This window comes from Agelaius phoeniceus, chromosome 5, assembly GCF_051311805.1.
Source record: "Agelaius phoeniceus isolate bAgePho1 chromosome 5, bAgePho1.hap1, whole genome shotgun sequence".
Taxonomy (NCBI): domain Eukaryota; kingdom Metazoa; phylum Chordata; class Aves; order Passeriformes; family Icteridae; genus Agelaius; species Agelaius phoeniceus.
This window is the reverse complement of record NC_135269.1, coordinates 15,429,065-15,450,522: the sequence shown is the minus strand read 5'-3', so window position 1 is coordinate 15,450,522 and position 21,458 is coordinate 15,429,065. Positions and strand designations below refer to the sequence as shown.

At 44.2% G+C, this 21,458-nt stretch overlaps 1 protein-coding gene across 4 annotated transcripts in view; it reads left to right on the top strand.

Moving 5' to 3' along the window:
- The first annotated feature begins 9,084 nt into the window (after window positions 1-9,084).
- Window positions 9,085-21,458, top strand: part of ITPR2 (inositol 1,4,5-trisphosphate receptor type 2) — a 244,723-nt gene continuing 232,349 nt past the window's right edge. For all 4 annotated transcript variants that reach the window (XM_077178364.1, XM_054631153.2, XM_077178365.1 and 1 more), the window contains exon 1: window positions 9,085-9,382. In XM_077178364.1, the coding sequence (XP_077034479.1) occupies window positions 9,291-9,382 (92 nt within the window). In that variant the 5' untranslated portion in view covers window positions 9,085-9,290. The remainder of the gene's footprint in view (window positions 9,383-21,458) is intronic.

Below are 21,458 nucleotides of genomic sequence, written 5' to 3'. Positions count from 1 at the left end.
CTTGGTGCTTGCAGCTGTTGAGTACGGAGTGTGCACCAGGCAGGACATCTCCTGTTGGTGTTTTTATGTCCTTACCACTGCAGAGGCGGCAGTTCCCAGCCTGGTTGTGAAACAGAGGTGCTGATTGTGCTGATGTCAGAGGGCAGGCATCACTTTTATGTTACCCATCTGTTTTCAACCAGCACCTTAATATCTCTGCAGATCACGCAGGAGATAATGTCAAGTGTAGTGCTAAATGTATCCATGTGCATTTTAAATGTTGGGCTTTATGAGCTATCTCCAGCAGTTTCTTTGCCTGTGACATGGAACAATATACATTTCTTCTGTTCCTTTAAAGCAAAATCCAGTTTCACCGGTAAAATAATTCCTTTGCTGCTAACTTTTCCTTTCTTGGGTGGACAAAATAGAAATGGCGGGTGATGGTTCTACTTTTTTAATGTACTCGTTTGTGGTTAGTTATAGATTAGTTAAAATCTAATTTCCTATACACATTCATATTTCTAACTTCCACTGCTGCAGAGATGCAAAACATCTTGCAAGAGCTGCTGAGAAATAGGAGGTTATTTCACTGATTTAGGTGAAGTCCACTGAAACAGGGATTTATTTCATCAAGCATCCACATCACGGATCTATTTAAATCCTATGATGCCGGAGGATATGAAATTGTGTGTCTCAGCTTTTCAGGATTCAGCTGTTCTGCTAACTTTTGTTGTGCTTAAGGAAGACACCCAAATGAGGAACATATTTAAAAACTACCCACAAAATAAACGCAAACAAAACCCCTCCAGTTCTCAGGGACAAGGCACGACTATAAAGCAGTTTTTTTCTGACTCATGTCTTACACCTTTAATACAATGTTACATACTGGTAGGGGACAGAGGCAAATGCACAAGGCATTTCTAAATGAAAAAGCAAATCAGGTATTTCCATGTGATTAGTATGCAGGTTTCTTTTTTTTTTTATTTTAAGTTCTAGATAAATTTAGCAGTTCAGCATTCAACATACTTTTAGATAAGATTTTTGTTTCAACACACTGCATTCTGGATGGGTAGGAGGAGAGAGACTCCAGTCTGGGGAATCCAAATGTGCTGTAATGTTTTGATGATGTTCATAATTCCATATTAATTTATAAAAAAAACCCCACCAAAATCATTTCTCCTTTCTTATTCTTACTCCAGCTGTCATTTCCTGGTCACAGCTGGGCTGAGATGACAGAAATACTTTGAGAGCATCTCCCATATAGGGCACTTCCTTCAATTAAGCACAAAATCAGTTTGAAATATTGGTGGTGTGAATCTCAAGTCTTGGTACATACTTCATACTTGGTACATACATCAAAGACATTTTCTGCCTACTTGGAATCACAGCCCAGTCATTTGGCTGTGCTAATTAAATAATTCCATAGTGTCCTGGAAAGTAATCTGCATTTGGCAGAGGTAAAAGTAGAAATGAACTTTGAAAGAGCCAGCACCGATCAGAGATGAGGGCATGCAAAGCTGAGACAGGCAAAGAGGATTTCTTGGACCTCCCCATCCAAAAAATCTCTAGACAGCATGGTCAATAGAATTCCTGACCTCTAATTTTCCCTCCCAAACACATTTCTGAGAAACATCAATTCTCGGGATGAGGGAGAGGAGTGATGACTTTAAATGGGCTTGAAGGACTCCAGATCTCCCTAAATTACTTCTCTGGAAATGCAGTGCTAACTACCCAAAGCCTGTTGACTTGTGTTCCCCTCCCTAAAATGGTATTTTCAGTTTATTTTACCCATCTGAAAACTAGAATGGGCCTGAGGTGAAGATACGTGGCCCCTGCTCTCATGAGGGAAGATGGGCTCTCCTGAAAAAAAGCTGTTTTTCCTGATGTTTCCTCGCCTGAACATGGACCAGAAAGAGAAAGGCACTTCATCCCAAGGTCAGAAACACTGGTGTGGCCTAGGAAAGATGGGCCTGGTGGCAGCTGTTTGAACAAAACTAATCACAATTTCCCCCCCACCCCGATAAATATTTAATGTGCCCCCAAAAAAGAAAAAAGCTGTCCACAGCCCCTTTTTTCACTCTAAATACGGCCAGTATGCTGGTGAAAGGAGACAATTCTGGCAAAAAAAAAAAAAAAATAGAGCTGTATTTATTTTGCAAAAGCTTTTCAGGAAGAAAAAAAAAAATGTTGATCAGAAAAAAGCACAAGCCTTTTCAAGCAGTCCTGAAGTGTAACGCTTCCACAGGTTTGAAGCATCTTTCCTGAGGCTCTGCATGATAAAATTAGGAAAGGTAGGGAGCTATTCCCTCAGGTATGCTTTCCAAGCTCCATGTCTGCAAATAAACTGCAGCCATGCAGAAATTACAGATATTTTTTTCACTTCTTTAGTTAGTTGCTAGCAATTGCCACTTGCTAGCAATTGCAAGCAACTAACTAAATCCACTTGATCCAGCTTGGAAATACAGCTGCATTTTTTTAGGCTTCTTACTAGAACTGTTGTTTTTCTTAGACTTTACAGTGGAAATTTTTGCAAAACGTTCTCAATTTTGGAATTAAAAAAAAAAGGCAACATTGAGTTCACGTGGAATATTGCTTGCATGGTTTAAAATATATTTATTTTAAATAACTGTTGTATATTGCTGATGCTATATCCACACTGTAGCCACTGCCATTGCCTCTGCCAGTATTAACGAGAGCACTCAAAACACAATTGCCTTTTAATTACAGTCACTGTCCTCTACAGGAGGCTTTTCCCCCCTTTTATGGTGATGATTCACTTTTTCCCTCTGTGTTTCTAGGTTTCTGAAGTCTCAGGACAGCTAGCAAAAGAGAAAATTCAAACAAGGTAAGTGCCCCTTTCAGCGTTTGGTAGGGAAAGGCTTCGTTTTGAAGCAGCCAAGCAGCACAGGAGCCCCAGGAGACAGTGGCTGATTAACAAGCCCGTGGGGGCTGGCAGGGAGGGCTGCAAGGTTGGAAGCAAACCCGGTGTAGCCGCTGGCACTTGCTCCCTGCAGGAATAGTGAGTTCATTTTTGTGCGCTTCCTGATGCTTGCTCTGTGGTCAGGAGCTGATAGAAGGCAACGCTTCAACTTCCTGAACCCTCTAAATAAAGCATCCTTTCTCTAGCGGTTGGTTTGCTTGGTTTGGTTGGTTTTTTTTTTCCCCCAGAGAAAGGCACATTGTGCTTTCTGCTTTGGTTGGATTTTCGTGTTTGGCTCTTTGAATGGACAGCTTTGGTGGTGGAACAGTTGGAAACTGATTCCAGAGAGACTCGAGTGTATGGCAAGGGGAAATATCTTCACTGGAATGGCTTGGAGCAGCTCTCAGGAGTTTATTTACATAGCTGCTGTGTCGTGCCACAGCTACAGGGGTGGCCAAGCTTCCTCTTTAATCTAAACTCTTTTTGCTTAAGGTATTAATTCACAAATAGCTTCAGTTATCTTTATTTCTATGTTTGTTTCTTTCAAGAGATTACTACGGCAAGGCAGTGATTATTTAAATACTTGAATTAATAGATATATTAGCTCTTGCAGTTCAGATGTAGCAAAGAGCAAGTGAGACAGTCCCTGTCTGTTCATTCACACCACAATGTGACCCAGTGTGCCTGGACAGTGAGGAAGCAAAGCTCACACCCATTTCCTAGTGAAACCCCCCAAGAGGTTGTCTGCAAGAGGTGTTCATTTTCTGATGTTAAGAAAAATGTGTTTCCCTCCAAGGGAAAGTCTTTTACAAGACAAGGTGTTAGGAATTGAGCTGGAATTTCCTGTTCCTACCTAAGCCAGGTTGAATGAAGTAGGTAAACTAGCACTGAATGCTCCATATTCTGGTTTTCTCATTATTCTCAACCAAGTAATGACGCTTATTTCACATGATTCACTGCTTTATTACATTACTAAATCATATTTATCTCTGCCAGGCCTCTTTTTCCTGGGGTGTTCTGTTGGTGTAATTTTTTTTTAACCAAATGTTTGATATTTTGTATGGCTCCAACACCAACATATTGTTTGAAACAACATCAGAAAGAGTTAACTCCTACAAGGAGAAAAAAGGGAAAATGAGTCCCCACAGCTGGCTATCTCTCAAGAAATCAGCTCCTGCTCTGACGTTTGCTACAGGCAAAGTAAAACAAAGCTCTACCAGCAGTAAATCAATTCCTGTGTGCGGGTACTGTCAAAATGAGCTGTTCTGGAGCTCTCTGATCCAACCCATGGGCCAAGTCACGCTGATTTTATACATCCCAGTGTTTTGAAATGCCACTGTGCTCAGGGAAGAGCTTGGCTGGCCCAAATATGAATATCCACAAGGTCATGGGTGTCTTCAGCTGCTGTGGGAAACTTCATTGGGTGCCTTGAAAAACCAGGCTTTCCTCAAGTAAGCTGTTAATTGTGCATTACTTGAGATAAGTTTATTAAATATAATCCAGCTACAGATGGGCTTTAAAATCAGAATTGGATTTTAAATATCAAAATGTCTGGAATGGTTTGGAATGGTTTCTTCTCTCTTTTTTTTTTCCTTTTGTCTATTAAAAAGATAAGAAACAAAACCAGAGCTTTTGAGTCCAAACTTTCATATAGCTTCATGCTAAAGCTCTGGAGTGCCTGCCTGGATTTTGGCCTGCTCCCATCTACATCTATTGTATAAAAACAGTTAAAGGCATTCTTCTCTTCCCCCTTTTCCCCTGCAGCTGGAAAGCACTATCCTCGGCCCTCGAGAAAACAAACATCAATGCTGCCTGTTGTGTAAGCCTCTGGTTGGTTCAGTTTGCTTCTCTGGAGTGGCCCATATATCTGTAACTTCATCCAACAGGGAGGCTGTGTAGGTGCGAGATTAAAACCTTTCCAATCAAACAATTTTCAAATGCACAAAAAGCTCAGCTTCTGTCAGGAGCCTCCCCTGTTTAGACAAGGTGAGCAGGAAATTCAGACATCTTCCTAAGATGTGAGAAGTGAAAAAGGAGCAGGAATAGGATGACATTGGCCTATTTAACTCAGTTTTTGGAGTCTGAGGACTCTCTAATATTGTGTATTTTCACACCTAAGGTGGATGCTCAGTGCTGCAATGAGGTGTTTGTGTTGAACTCTCTGTGGATAAACTGCTTCTCCCCTGTGCCTCAGCACTGGAATGAACATCAAAGTCTAGCACCTAGACATCAAGGTGAAATTTCCCTGCATTAAAATATAGTCAAATACTTCTATAAAGAGACTTAATGTCAGAGTATCGCTGCAGGAATTGCTTGAATATTTTCTTCTCAAAAAATAAGTAATAGACCAGAAATGAGAGTTGAGAGAGGAAGACTTCCTCAGTTTTACAATGTACAGAGGAATATGTGCACAGGGCAGTCTGTCAGCACTAGCTGATGATTCCTGCATCTGGGTCCTGTTTCACAGCAAAAACTGTATTCCCAGATTTGGAACAAAAGACTACCAGAGATAACTGATGGAAAACATATCCCAGTTATTGACTAAGCAGCCTCACCTTCACCCTGCAGCTAATTACAAGGTTAAAAATGTAGTAAAAAGATCCATATTCATCCAAATAACCCATTTGGTGTATTTCTGCTCCAGATAAATGAAGCAATATTCCATTATAATCTCTGGCCTTGTTTTATCTTTTTCTATGTAGACTTGTTATGACAAATTCTCTTTCATTTTAATTAAATTTTTCCAGATACCATCTTCATAAAACTAGTACTCAGAGAGGCATAATCATTATTTTTAATAGAAGAGAGTTAATACTTGTTAAAAATGCTGGAAGATTGTCACTAATGTTTCCTGTCTCCAAGGAGAAGAAGAGCAAGTTTCCTCAGATCTGCTTTTCCAGGCTGATCTTTCTACCTGTTTAAGACCTGGTCTCCAAAAGTGGATAAGTGCTGGCTTATTTTGAGCATACAAATCACCTGAGATTATCAGAGTGTTTCAATGGCACAGGTTTAAAATGAAGCCTAAATACTTGACTGCCTTCAGGATGTGACTTTTTCTGCAAAACTGCTGATTTCATAGGACTCATTTTTGGTTAACAGCTTTCTCTGTTGGATTGAGATTTCCAGTTCATTCCATGTTTATCACTGGAGAGCTATGAGGTGGCAACTGCATTCAGCTGCTGGCACCATCCAGCCTGAGCCAAGATGGACAAGCCTAGGAGAATGCAGCCTGTGCCTTGATTTCCTTGGGGGTGGGGGGAAAGACGCAAGTGTAGGACTCCTATCAGTTTCCAGCTTTGCCATGGCAAGCATATGCCAAATATTTTCTAAAGTGACCCAAATTAACCTTCTTGTAGTGGCAAAACCTGTGGGCCCCTTTCTCCCCATGCAGGCAGAACTGTCAAGGACACAGCAGTCCTGCCTCACTGCTGACAACCCACAGGCATGTCTCAGGTGCCAAAGGACATTTCAAACAGCCCCAATAACCTGTGTTTAGGCAACAGAGCTGTCCTCTCCTGACAGAAGGGTCCCAAATGGGGCTTTGCTCCCAGGCACACCAAGGACACACAATCCTGCTGCTTGGCCAAGTTCTGAAGTTCATTCTCAGGAATACTCCCACTGATCTAAGGCATGCCAGGGTTTCATTTACTGCTGGGAAATGTGAAACCGCTCTGGCTAAAGTGTCTTAATTAGGCCATTAGAGCCTGGTATAAAATGGCTGAGATAAACAGGGTCAGGAGGGCAAAGGATATTGTCAGTGCATTGTAAAGCCTTTGCTGCTCAGCTCAAGCTGTCCAGAAGCACATTTCCATGAAATAAAACCCAGAGCCCTCTGTGTGGTGGCTCCTGGAGGGCCCTGGGTCAATGCTTTTCACCTAGTCAGCACGTGGGCAGGGAGCCAGAGCTTCTCTGCCCTCTGGTGCCTTGTACTGCTTGGACTTTCAGTTTCTAATTCTGCTGTGTTTTAACTTAGTCCAGCCCTGAGGTTTGCTGCGTGTTTGGGGAAGTTTGAAGGGCCTCATCTTTGGTTTCCCTGTCCAAGGGCTGGATCCTGAATGAGGGCTCTGGCACCTGTCCTCTTCATATGGCTTTTCCAGGAAGGATTTAACAATTGTGGTGACTCCAGGAGACTGAGCTGGAAGAATCTGGGGAAGTGTCAGATCTAGGGCCTACATTTGTGTGTACACAGAATCCCAGGATAGATTGGGCCAGAAGGAACATCAAAGCCCACCCAGTGCCACCCCCTGCCATGGGCAGGGACACCTTCCACTATCCAGGGTTGCTCAGAGCCACATCCAACGAGGGCTGGGATGCTTCCAGGGATGGAGCTGCCACAGCTTCTCTGGGCAACCTGTGCCAGGCCTCACCACCCTCACAGGGAAGAAATTATTCCTAATATCAATCTAAACCCATCCCTTTTCAGTTTAAAGCCATTCTCCCTTCCCCTATCACTCCATGCCCTTGTAAAAAGTCGCTCTCCAGCTTTATTGTAAGCCCCCTTTAGGTACTGGAAGGTGCTATGAGGTTTCTTCGGAGCCTTCTTTTCCACAGGCTGAACAAATCCCCCTCTCTTAGCCTGTCTCCATAGGAGGGGTCTTTGCTAGCATTTTTGTACCCCAGTGGGTACAAAAGAAAGGGGCAAATACAATATATTCACCATAAAAGGGCAAAAAGGGACCTCTAGAATGGCATAACATACATCTAGATGCTAAGACCCTTTTTTTTTAATTTGGAAACTCATCATTTCTGATCTCAACAATTTATGCTCAGAAGTGCAATGAGATTGGAAGTTGTAGATTTGAGATACTAAATCTAATTGTGAAACCATCAGCTTGTTACTCATTACTAGCAGTCTGCACACTCCTGTGACTAGATTAATATTCTTATAATTTAAGAGTTAGTACTTGATCAGGCCCTTTTAAATTTTTTTAATTCCAAACAGTATTTTTTTAAACTGCAGTGGTTAACAAATGCTTGTAATTTGGAGAGCTGTCTCAGGTGAATTACACCTGAAAAATCATAAAAGTATATCGTTTGATTCTTAGAACCATTAGTGAAAATCACGTCTGCTTAAAAAATGCACAGTATTTTTAAGAATAAGGTTCTCCTGCTGGGGTTAGCGTTACCTTGGAACTGAACACTCCCATTCCATACTGAACGCGTGGTTTGATGGGCTGGTCCTTGGTTTTGGGCAGTGAACTAAAGCAGAGTGGCTTTGTGCAGCCCCCCTGAGCCCCTCTGGCCACCATGGCATGGCCTGAAGCCTCTCTCGACACCGTGCCCTTTTCTAGCTGGGCATGCTGGGGGAGCCTTGGCAGGGCCCGGGCTCTGCTCCAGGGGCCCAGCAATGGCACCAGAGGAACGGGCAGGGACTGAGCCCAGGAGGTTCTCCCTGGGCAGGAGGCAGAACTTCGGTCCTGGGCAGTGACCGAGCACTGAACAGACTGTCCAGAGAGTGTGTGGAGTCTACTCACTGGGGATATTCCAGAACCATCTGGACACAATCCTGTGCCCTGTGCTGGATGGCCGTGCTGGAGCACGGAGATGGCACCAGCTGACCGACCCACTGTGGCCCCTTCAGCCTGACCCATCCTGTGATTCTGCGAATTCCTGCACAGCATTGCAGCACGCTCTGCTTCTCATTAAAAACAATAACCACAGGAGCTGTGGTTCCTGAAGTTTGCAAGCCACCAAACAGAGGGTGACACTTTTGGCGACCACACCAAGCAAACTCTCTCGGCTGTGGGGAAGGGTCGCCGTCCCCTCACACCCGCTGGTTTGGGCTCCCTCAGCCGCTGCCCCCGCGGGTTCCAGCCCCGGGGAGCCGCCCGCGGGGAATCACTGACCGGGGGGCTCGGCAGCCTCTCTCCGGGCCGGCGGGGATGCCGGGGCCGCCTGCCCGCAGGCTCCGTCTCCTGCCCGCAGGCTCGGTCCCCAGCGGAGGCCCGGTCCCCTGCCCGCAGGCTCAGTCCCCCGCCGGGGCTCGGTCCCCAGCGGAGGCCCGGTCCCCTGCCCGGAGCTCGGTCCCCAGCGGAGATACGGTCCCCCGCCGAGACTCGGTCCCCGTCCCGCAGGCCCGCTCCCCTGCCGTGGCTCGGTCCCCCTCCGAGGCTCGGTCTCCTGCCCGGGGCGGGGCAGGGGCGGGCGGGGGCGGAGGCGCGGGGGGCGGGCGGGGGCCGGGCCGTGCCGAGCCGCGCACCGCGCTCCTGTCAGCCCTCTCGGCACCTCCGGGCCGCGCTCAGCCCCCCGTCCGCCCGCCTCAGCCCGCGGCTTCCCCAAGGATCGCTGCCATTTGCTTTGATTTTATTTTAATTTTGTTTTAATTTTTTAAATTTTTTTTTTTTCACCTCGAAGGGGAGGAGCGCGGAACCCAGCTGGAAAATGAACCAGAATGTCTGAGAAAATGTCCAGCTTTCTGTACATCGGGGACATCGTGTCCCTGTACGCGGAGGGCTCCGTCAATGGGTTCATCAGCACGCTGGGGTGAGTGGGGCCGGGCGCGGAGCCGTGCGCGCTGCGCGGAGCCGGCCCGCGGGCAGCGCCGGCGGCGGCGGCACAGGAAGGGGCGGCAGCGCTGCTCGGCGGCGCGGGGAAAGTAGGAAGTGATGGGGAGCGGCAGGGGACGAGAGAAGTTCCCGAGCGGGGCCCGGGCGGCCGCGGTGCCGGCGGCGGTGCCGGGATCCCCGCTCGGCTCCTGCCGGGGCTGCGCCCCCGCGGCGGCCCCGAGCGCAGCACCAGAGCCCGCTCTGTGCCCTGCCCAAACGCCTTCCTACGGTCCTTATCTATAGCCGACCTTTTAATTAATTAATTAATTAAGTTTAATTGCCCGTCCGAGAATTTTTGACAAAGACGTGAAAGGCAAATCCTTTGCTTTCTTGCTCATCGTCCTAATGGGCTCGTTAAATGTGTATCCCTTTACTTCAGGTTTGTGTCCAGCACAATCTGGTTGTCAGTGATGAGATATTTATAATCAGATGCTTAACTTCATGGGGATGCTTTTCCCGTGAGCGCTTTCTCTTTGCGAGGTGAAAAGATGTATTTTACTTCACTGAACTGCTGCTTGTTTCAGGTTTTTATTAACAGTGACCGCTGCAAATCACCCTTTTGGAATCCAGGAGGGAAAGTCTCAGCGCAGAATGACAAATACACTGATACATTTCTTTATGTTGATACATTTTTTAAAACCATCCTGTAGTTCGGTTGCAGTGACCTGTCCGGAGGGCGCGGTGGTTCCCTCTGATGTTTGTAGGAGAGCTGCGGGAGCTTCAGTGACTTTATGGCATGTCCTGAAACCTTTACCGCTGGAAACAGCTCCTGTGCTGCAAGGTTGTGAGTGATGCGATCGGCAAGGCAGGTCAAACTCTAGTAAATACCTGCTTAAACATTAGTGGTACCCTCGGAGTAGCAGTGAAACTTGCTAGGGCAAGTCAGTGTGTGCCTGGGTGTCGCTCCCGTGTTTGTGTTAGGCTGCCTGTGTTCTGGGATCCCTGCGATGGGGGAACTTGTTGGTGTGAAAGTGCGAGCAACGAATGTCTAGATTAACTTGGTGTCCTGCTATTGCTGGAAAAGAGCTGGTGTTCAATGTCTTTTATATTTTTGATACCTTATTATTGCATCCAATCCTTGCTGGATCTCTTTTGATCTGTTGACAAGTGTTTTTCCACGGTGTGTTCCTCTATTTGTTTATTTGGCGCCTCGTCTCTCTGTGACTCCCCATGTTGTCTCACATCTTTTGTTTTGCTGACTCTTACAACTTTAAATTCCGTCTGAAAAATTTTGCTTTCTGCAGATGTTAATTGCTGGATATTGTTTCTCATTCTTGTTCTCCCCAGCACTTCCTTTTTGCTGGCACGGTCTGTTGCTGGTTGGTGGTGTTGTTGTGTCTCATCGCCGGGTTCTGTTATCCGGAGGAAGCTGTGTGTGCTGTGCTTTTGCTTTTCATTGTGTTCCTCCTTTCTGAGAACACCTGCTCATGGCATGGATGTTCCTGCTGTGACTGGTGCTTGGACAACTGTCACTTGAATACGTGTTGGCATTGCCCTGACACAATACTCAGACTGCTGATCCTCCTTTGATCCCTTGGAGTTAAGGCAGGACATTCACTCCCAGTTTTATAGAGGAGAAGCCAAGATCCAGGCTTGCCTATGGCACATGGGAGCTCTTTACTAGAAGAAACAAGTGAGCTCGAGCCAACATGTTCTATCCAGGCTCTCTTTTAGTCAGGAAACCCAGCTCAAAAAAACTACCTGGGATGAGACAGGAGTTCAAGAATGCTGATGTACCTCTGTTGGCTTTTCAGCACAGCCCTTTTGTGCCCTGCTCCCTGGCACGGTAAAGGCAGCTGCAGAACCAGGAGGCTGGAGTGGAGCAGCTCTGGGAAGCTTGAAGTCACCAGTGGAAAACTCCCATGGCTACTCAATGGGAATGCTGACCCCTCTGCTGGTGGTACAAGAGCTTGGACTGAAATTTGAAATTGTGATGCCAATTATCTGCGCCAGCTATTGTACTTGCTGCCTTTGGACTGGCTGCAGCAACACAGGAGGCAGAAAAACCTCTTATGTTCAGGGAAAAAGCTTGGCCAGCTGCACTTCTGGTGTGCAACCATTGCTGAACTCCTGCACCTTCTGCATTCCTGCGGGTTCTCTGCAAATCTCTGGAAAGAGGAGGCCTCACCTTCCAAAGGTGCCTCCAGTTGGTGAGGACAAAGTGGGGTAGGATTGGGAATGATTGCTTGCTTCATTTGACTGATGGCAGTCCTTGTTTGATTACTCTTGCTCGGGTTGCTCAGGGTGCTGTTCTGAAAGGTTAGCTTGCCCAGCGCCTCTCTTACACTACTGAGCCCACTGGGGAGTCTTGTGCTGTTTCAACAACTTGAAATACAGCTCAGGGCTAGTGACTGTTCAGCAGAGAGAAAGTCCTGTTTATTTTAAGCTGTCAAAGGCTAATTGTTTCTTAAATGAAGCATGAGTAAGGCCATTCTATAAATAAGGTAAAAAAGGCACAACACCTCTCCAAGCAGGGCAGGTCTGTCACATCGGTGGACATCACTCTTGAAGGGTTGATCCAGCTCAGCACATGAGTTTTGAGGGAGATTTCAAAGCATAGGCTGTTTCTTGAATTTTGGAGTATTTTTTCCTCACTTGCCAGTGCAGAAATTTTCATGTGCTCAGTGTCCAGATTGTGTGTTGGGCCAGGTTAATATCTGCTGTAACCTGAGTGTGGAAATCTTGCTCTGGTGTAGTTCAGGAGGTATAAACCATCTCTTCATAGGAAACAAAGAATCTGTGGCCCTGTGTCCATGTGAGCATGCTGAGAGGTGCTAGGTGAGGGCAGGACTGCCTTTCCACACCTCCCTCTACAAAGAGGGTTGAGAATTGCTGGAACTACATTCTGTCAGTGGGTTCCAAAGGCTTGGAACACTTCTTGGAGCTGGAAGAAGCCTTTGTCCTTGCCCTCCTTGTCTCTGAGTGGTTTCAGTGCTATAAACAGCTGTTGGATGTGAGCATGAAGCTCTGCTTTGAGCTTTGATCCCTCTTAGTCAGAAGAGGAAACTGAACCTCTCTTGTGCATCTGGGGCTAGTGCTGTAGAGTGGGATGGGAGTGGGGAAGTTGGGCACTGCTGCTCCAATTCTTGCTCCTCAGTCTATATTTAAAAGACAGCAGTTTTGCTCAGTTTTGGAAGAAGAGGTTTAACCATTTGTCTCTAGGAGAATGTTCCAGGCTGTGGATCCCAAAGGTGAGGGATCCACAGGGGCACCTCTGGATCATAGTAAAGGAGAGGGTTTCAGGCCTCAGCATTCCCTCTTTGCAACTGCCACCCTTTGGATTCTTGAGGTACTGAGAGCCCAAGAAATTCCCTGCTCTTTTTTTCTGCTCGTCTTTGGGCTTCCTCTGGGTTTGGATGCTGCTTTGAGGTGCTGATGATGTGTAGTCTGGCTTTTCCAACCTCAAGGCTCTCTGAGTTTCCTTGCTTGCCCTCCTTCCTTTTAAAAAATAAGAAAGCTTTTGGTAGCTGATAGTTGAGGAAATGTTTGGGGAAAGCAATTTGCATCCATTGGTAGCATTTTGTCATTGCAAGATAGGTTTGATACTGGATTATTGAACTGTGCTAATTCTGTAGGGCTTTCCCTTTTTTCTTTAGTTTTTAGTGTGCTCTGGCTTCTGCCCTGTTGGAGGCCTTATGTCCCACAGGAGATGTGTGGCAGGGCCAGGCAATGAATCCAGTGATGTCACATTTCCCTAGGCCGGTGTTGAGACCACCTTTCCCAATATTTTGGCTGTGAGTGCTCTCAAATGATGCATGGTGGCAATTAAAACTGCATTAATCACCTATAAGTACAATGAGGGGAAAAAAATATTCTTCACTGGAGAGGTGGAAAAAAAAAAGTAAGTAATGACAATGTAGGAAAGTTTGACGATGGGCCTGTTAGTCACCATGGGGAGCTGCATTCCTGTCTCACCTCCATAAATGTGCAGTCAGAGATCTCCTGGAACATAATTAATGGAGCATGCAGCAGGACCTGCCTGCTCTGTGATAGATGGCCCTGGATGATGAGGAGTGCTGAGACTTACTTCTAAAAAGCAGCAAAAATTGTGTTGCAAAATATTTTGGACTCATTTCCTTGCATGTAATGTTGATTTTTCTTGAACAACTTCTCTTAATTTGTGGGAGTGCTTGTTGGAACTTTCTTACTTAAAACATCCCAGATTTATTCAGGTTTCTTCACTGGCTTTTTGTGAATTTGGGCTTCACAGAGGGGTTGAGTCAATAATACTCTCTGAAGAGAGAAGATTAAGTAGAAAGTGCTTAAGAAGCAGCATAAATCAAAATGTTGCAAGTATAGCAAAGGCTGAAATATGTCATCTTGGTGGCTTCAGGAATGGTGCTAAGACAAAAGATGTAGTGACTGATGATGCTCCAAGACACACCCATGTAGTGTTTTCATCAGTGCACTCATTTTTTTCAACCTTTCTCTCCTGCTGTCTGTATGTATAAGCTATGGTTAAGGAACAGAGTATCCATCCTTTAATTAATAGCAAACTTTTCTTTCATGTGCCAGCTGGAAAAAGGTAATTAGTCAGGAAAGAATAAAAAGCCTGAAGAAAGTGAGAGTGGCATAACTAGAATTAATCATAATTTGATTCTAACACATAGAGAATCAAATAATACCTAAAAGAGAGATGGGAGTATAAATTTCAGCTTTTCTGTGGGAAAAAGTACTTGTATGTTTTGTTTCCTAGGTACTTTATCCTCTAGACTGATAGAACCAATGAAATTTGACAGTTTTGATTGTGTGATTCTGATTTTTTTTTAAATACTGTGTAGGATTGGCATTTTCAGGAATATGTTCTCTTGGTTGTCTTCCTAATGCAGCAGCCCTGGTGTGAATTCTGCAGCTGCTTTGAGTATATGGTGATGTACACTTTTAAGCTGCACAGTGTATTTCTTTTCTGTGATAACTAATAAGCCATGCATTATTAACTACTTTCATTGATCTTACAATAAATGCCATGTAAGTGGAGATGTAGGCATATAAATACACCTCTGCATCTCACATACCTTGCTATTCAATCCATATATCAAAGCTCATATCCTCTGTAATTATCCACTCTCACCAGCAATTAGGCACCGCTCCAGCTTTTCTAACAACCTTATTTTGATGCTTGTTTCAAATACTGTAACAGCAGTGCCATCTTTGAATAAACAATGAGACAAAGCTTTCCACAAAGCAGCCTCAGGGGAATGCAGCAGGCCATGAGCCCCAGGGGAAGTTGGTTTGTTTCAGAAGTTTTACTTGTTCACAGAGCACAGCCTCCATGTGAGGGAACATAATATTAGACTTAATTACAGCAGTATGATTTATGAGGCTGCATGCTTAAATGTAATATCCTTGGTTCAAAGGGCTCATTCTCAAAAAGGGTTGGAGAGAAAATGGGGATTAGGGAAAGAACTGATTGATTGGTGTGGAAGTGAGTTTACCTGCTGTGTGGTGGTAACTGGAAATAAGAGAGGACTTGGATTTGAATTGAGACATGTCATACAACTTCTGTAGTTCTCAGCTGGGCTGTGGGTGATGTGGGGAGTAGTCAGGAAAGAGAGGGGAGGTTGTTTCACCTGAGTGACCTGAAGTCTTTTCTACCTTGCTTTTACATAATGAAGGGATTAAACTGGACCACCTGTGTGTGGTTCTTGGTGTCACTAGAAACCATAGTTACCCTGTATTTTAAAAGTACTGCAGAGGAAGAAGTCAGTCAATCTCTGACTTCCCCAGCCTGGAAGATTGTTTCCCAAGGGGCACACAGATGTTGGCTCAGCCAGGTGTTTCACAGCACAGTGAGGTCTTTGGAGCCCTCCCCTGCCAGTGCTGCTCGGCTGGAGCCTGAGCCTGTTTGTTGGGCAGCAGCTCAAAGCCGTGTCCTCTGCACCTGAAAGTCTGGTTTCTGCTTGCTTTGGAAGGTCTGATACTTCTTGTAGCAGAAAAGGGATGTGGGTGAAGCTCCATCACTTTGATACACTTGGTATCAAAATGGAGAAAAGAAAATGAACAGTATTCAAGGTTTACTTTTTACCTTGTCTGTGCTGGTTTTGTCACTTGATCAGAGATGCATATTTTAGTTCTGTTAAGGACATGATCCCCCTTATGACTGATTCCTGTAAACCTTCAAATCCTACAAATTTGTTAAATTTCTAAATCTGATTCCATCTAATTACTTGAACCAGCAGTTCCACCACTGCGTAGATGTGTAGGCACTCCTGACACAGGTCCTGGTTTCAGCTGTTCATGGTGCTAAACCTTGATGTTTGGGATCCAGGGTAGATGCCTGGAGCTGAATGTTTTGCTGTAGAAAGTTTCAAGTAAAATGGCCTTTCTGAGAACAGGATTAACCAAAAAACCCCAAACCACCACCAAACCTAACAAAAAAAGCATGTTATCCCCATTTTTCAAAAAAACCCAAGAGTCTTGCAGATGTGTGTCGAGTCTTCCTGAGGGCAGGGCTCTCTCCAGCACCACTTCTCCAGCACGGAGGGCTTGTCTTTCTCTGCCCCTGTGGAGTTTTGCCCAGGTTTAGCAGGTATAAGTTGAGGAAGGATTTTACCCTAAGACTTCGTGGGCTGTCGTGATACCTGCCTCTTGCTGGGGGGCAGCAGTTTTACCTGGCAGGAGCAGCTTCTCTCTGCTGATGCTGGTCACCAAGAGCCCTCACCCTCACCTCCATCTGTGTGGGAGGTGAATCCCAACTCCCAGGATTTCCAGATTCCTTTCCTGGGAGACCACAGGAGAGCTTCAGTTGTCCAGCTGCTTTGTGTTCCCTGTCTCTGGAGAAGTAAAAATAATTTCTGGTTTTAGTGCCTCAGTTCACTTCAAATAAGAAACAAACTGAGAAATTACATTCTTGAAAGGTAAGGTTTTGGAAACAGAGTTAAACAAGAAAACCACAGGGTTAAAATGTACTTATTCATGTCTGATATTAAGTACTGCTTGAGGTTTTGAGGGGCTGTTTTGGCTGTGGTAGCCAAAAGGTTGTGTCAGGAATGGTCTTGTTGCTGTTGTTGCTGGTTTTGTGACTCTGTGCCTCAGTCTCTACCTACTTCTTATCCTCATTCTTTTGCATGTTTTGATTGCTGTTGAGTAGAAATAAAGTGTTTTCCAAAGTATGTGATTTAAAAACAATTCTTATTCATTGCTTAGTAACAAAGGAAAGAGGACCCTGAAGAGTGGGCTATAGGCTGCAGAAAAGAATGTGAGGAAAACAGCTTCCCCTGTCCTTCCAGTGCTCCCTTGCTGGATGATGAAAAGGAGGAAAAGAGGTGTGTTGATGAATTCAGGATGAGAAAGTGTTAGAAGGGAAGTGGGGCTGAAGAGGAGCAGGAGCTGCAGTTACCAAGAGCAGCAGGGGCTGAGAGAAAATAGCTCTGAGAAGCTACCGAGAGAGAAAATAGCTCTGAAAAGCTACTGACAAACTGTTCTTTTCCAAGGGAAGAAGTCAGCTTGCCTTTGCCACTGTTTACTTTGCTATTTCAAATGTTTGAGGCCTGTGCTAAGGCTGGTGAGGTTTCAAATACTTGAATATTTGTTTGTTTTTTTGTTCTGAAGGTTTTTGACTTTGTCCAGGAAAATGAATGTTTTATATCACCTTCTCCAAGAGAATGTCTGAGGTAAAATGCAAGTTCCTCAGGAATAAATTGCAGGTTTAAGATTGCCTGTGATAGTTTTTGTAACAACAAAAGTTAGATATAGCAAATTGTGGTACTTGGTAATCTTCTCATATAATAAAGTTTGGAAAATTAATTTGAAATGTCCCTCTAGGTCATTGCTGCTGCATGAATGAAGGTACTGGGTTGAAATTTATATGAAATTCTTGGCAGGAGGAGGCTGGAAGAGCATATCCAAATGTAGTGGTTATTACTGTGGGTCCCTTCCAACTCAGCTTGCTCTGTGGTTCTGTGATTTGACACCAAGTTAAGCTTCCTCCAGCTCTTTTCTGTATGATATTAAAACAGTAGTCAAGTTTTTGTTCTTTGACCTCTGACAGATAAAAATCAATGTCATTTAAAAGGAATATCAACAAACAAACCCTGAAAAGAGGCTCTTTATATGCAACTCAAAATACGGAAACTTCTTGTGATTCAATGCTTGGGCTTCTTATCTTGATTTTCTCTTGGAGGCTTGTTTGAATTTCAAACAGCTTTTTTATTCCCTGCACTTGACACACGAAAGTTAATCAGTGCTGCAGGGGCAGTTGAAAGCACACGGAATTAGAGAAACAACTGCTTAAACTCTTAGTGAGCCCCAGATTTTTTATACCTGCTTCCTGCAGTTAACAGACAGGAATCCAGTTCTTAAGAGTAGATTTTGGGTAGTTGTGTCACGTTGAGCACTGTGATGTGGAAAATTTAACTTGGCAGCTTTAGAGGGCAGCAAAGTTGGATGTGAACAGTATAATTTTGTCCTGAATCTCGCAATACCTGACTTGATTTGTAAAATCCCAGCTCCTACAGCTCTCTTACTTGTGGATATCTTCAGCTTCTCCCTCATGTGCTTTGCTAAAATATTAGCAGTCATCTTTTCAGTCTGGCATATATTTTCTTAATGTTTAGAAACTATAAATAAAGAGAGGAAGCAAAATCAATGTATTAGGAAAGACTGGATATCACTTTTGAAAACACTGAGAGCAGGTCTTTGTTCTGTTGTGAATGCTGAAAAATGTTCAAATGCATCACTAAGCAAGTTCCATTCTTCTGATCAAAGAATAAAAGTTTAAAGCCTTCCTAGAAAGTTGGGGTTTTTAAAAAATCCTTCATTAATAAGAAGAAAAGGAAAACAAACCAACAAACTGTGTGGACTGAAAAAAGTTAACTGCCTGTTAATGTTTTCTTGGATGTTTTGGACAATTTTTTAGATTATCAGTTTTTGCTAAGGTGGTCTCAGTTTCAGCAGAATGCATTGTCCTTGCTTTGCTGCCTGGCACTGGTGAGGGTGCCAATCCATAAACTCCTGCTCCAAATCTGACAGGGCTCAGTGAGCTTGGCTCTTTACAAAGAGCAGAAAAGTCAGGGTTTAGTGGAGAGTTTTGTTGCATTTCAGTGGAGTAAAATGAAGTTTTCCATCAGGCTTGCCAATATAAAAGTCAGGCAGGGCAACATCTACACTGCTTCCCAGGTTGGAGACAGAACTTAGTAAGTCAAATTTTACTGTCAAACAGGTTTCCTAAGTCCTGGACTGATGTATAAGTATTTTGGATTTTAATGTTGCTGTGAGAACTGTAAAGCTGATGACTTCACTAAATACAGGAAGTCCAAGTTCAAATGAGATTTTCAGGTATCTCTGCAGATATCCTTATGTACCATTATTGCATGCTATTTGTAAAGAAGAACCTTGCCTTTAAATCATAAAAATACAAAATAACATACAGAAAAATTAATTATTTTTTTTTATTTTGATGGTGAGGAGGTAACAACTTATGTGTGACAGGCTGGCCAAGTTGATTAAAGGGATGGAGCACCTCCCTTGTGAGGAAAGGCTTAGAGAACTGGGATTGTTCAGCCTGAAGGGAGCCCACAGGAAAGATTGAGAGAGACTCTTGACAAGGGTCTGGAGTGACAGGACAAGGGGGCTTCACACTGACAGAGAGCAGGTTTAGATTGGATTTGAGGAAGAAATTCTTCCTGTGAGGGTGCTGAGGCCCTGGCACAGGGTGCCCAGAGCAGCTGTGGCTGCCCCTGGATCCCTGGCAGTGTCCAAGGCCAGGCTGGATGGGGCTCTGAGCAACCTGGGGTAGTGGGAGGTGTCCTGCCCATGGTAGGGGGATGGAATGAGATGATTTTTAAGGACCCTTCCAGTCTTGGCCATTCTATGATATTATATATTATTTTTCTCAAAAAAAAGTAACTCACAAAAATCCTTGCAAAGCTTCATGACATTATTTCGTGTATAAGTGATTTAAGATGTAGGTCCTACACCTGCAAATTTGTGGACTTAAACTGAAAAGATGTCATGAGACAATTTTTTAAAAGAACCTGTTGAATAGGATACAAATTCATATTTTTTACTTCCCTGGCTTGATTGTCATGAGTATTAAAAGGTAAATTAGGATCAAGAAACCCCCTCAGAGGCTGTTCAGAGAGGGCACTGCTGTGGCCCCTGGGCAGCTGCAGGGTCTGGCTTGGAGGTTTGCTCAGGTTGTGTTAGCAGTGGCTTCTCTTGCAGAAACAAAACAAGGTCAGGACCCAGCAGGCAATTAAGTCTTGTCTGTATTAACTTTTGTAGTTGAACAGGTTTTTCTGTCACTGAAGGCAAGGACCAATGAATGTCCCACACCCCCTCCCCCTTTAATATCTGGGATACAGTAAAACCATGGAATGTAAAGTTTGGTTCTAACAGCTCATTTGAAGCTGTGCTGTGCATGCGGCTGGCAGAGTCAAACTCTGGTTTCATCTGATCCATTTCCTTTCTGTGCTGGATTAAACTGTCGCTGTGATTAGGCTGCTCCTAATGGAAATGTTTTCCCTGAGCACAGCTGGAAGTGGGACAGTGCTGGTTTGAGTTTTCAAGCATGCATCTAAAGTATGTTTGAAGGGAAACAGTGGATTCAGGGGTGGGACACGAGCAGAGGAGCCACTTGTGCAAGGTTGTTGACAAATTGTGGAATATAACCAAAGACTCCCAAGTTCTGGGCCAGTGGTCTTTTATAAGCATTGATCTGGGGAGCTGTTCAATGCATAAATTCTTTTATATTGGTTTATCTCACCGTAACTGGGCTTGTGCCAGTAGTGACAAAGCTAGTTAGTTCATTAAGGCTCCCATGTGTCAAAAGGTGTGTTGTTTTATTTTAAGTTCTGTGTCTAAAGATGCAGAATTTATCACTTTGGAAAAACTGTGTGCTGAATAGAGTCTTACACTTGCTGGCAATTATTGTTATGCTCATCCATTGGGGGGAACCTTGTTGACTGATAAGTATAATTAATGCTCTTCATTTGTAATGGAGGTGAGGGAGAGAATCCTTTATGCAACCTGATAAGTGGGGCAATAGAAGTCACCACCCAAAGCACTTACACTTGGTAAAGCTGCATAAAAACCGGGCTGTGTTACCCAAGAAACTTCTTAGAAAGAAATTCAGCATCATCAGGACAAGGCGTACAGGCCTGAATGAGTACGGAGAACACAAGAGAAAAACATCAGTCATAGACAAGAAAATCTGCTGACCCAAAAGAAATAAAATGTGTGTGCCACTGAACACTCTTCTCTCTGAAAACTGCTATCAAAGAAACTCTTGCTGTTTGATATGTCCTAGGTTTAGGAAAACAGGAATTCACAAGTTCTCAGACTCATTGGACTCAACGATCTTAGAGGTATTTTCCAACCTAAATGATTCTATGATTATATAAAACTATTTCCAAATAACTGATAAAAAAATACCTGACATCATCTCAAACTTTTCTTTATGGCAGAAACAGCCCTTAAGTCTCCAGAACTGACACAATTGCTTCTGACTAACAATAATGTGGTATCATGGGATGGATTCAACTTCCAAAGTGTAAATTTGTGACTGGTATTCGTGTGGATCCATGTGCAAGAAGCAATCACAGAAAAGAAAAGAGACCAGAGAGAATTGATATTATTTCTAATACAAGAACTGGAAGCCTTGGGAGTAGAATTAAACCAATAATAAAAATGCCATCTGGAAAAAGAGCTGGGTACATCAGTAGGAGTCAAAGCAGAGAGGTTTCCTAGTGACACTTTGAGTGATGATTTGCAGATGAAAGTGAAACATTTTATGGGCAACAATTAAAAACTGTTCAGGCAAGTTAGGGAAATGAATGTCAAATGAAGCCACTCTCAAACAGCAGGGTGGGGTCACTGAGTTGGTCATTTGCTGAGTTGGTCATTTGCTGTGGTTCTGATTTATTTTTCTACAAAATATAGGTGAGGGAAGCTTTGGATTGCTTTGTGTTTGAGCCTCAGCAGAGACGTGACTTTGGGAATGACCTCGCAGATCAGTTACTCTGCTGTGAAAGCGCAGGTGTGAGAAGGGAAAGGGCAGCTTAGAAGGTGACAGA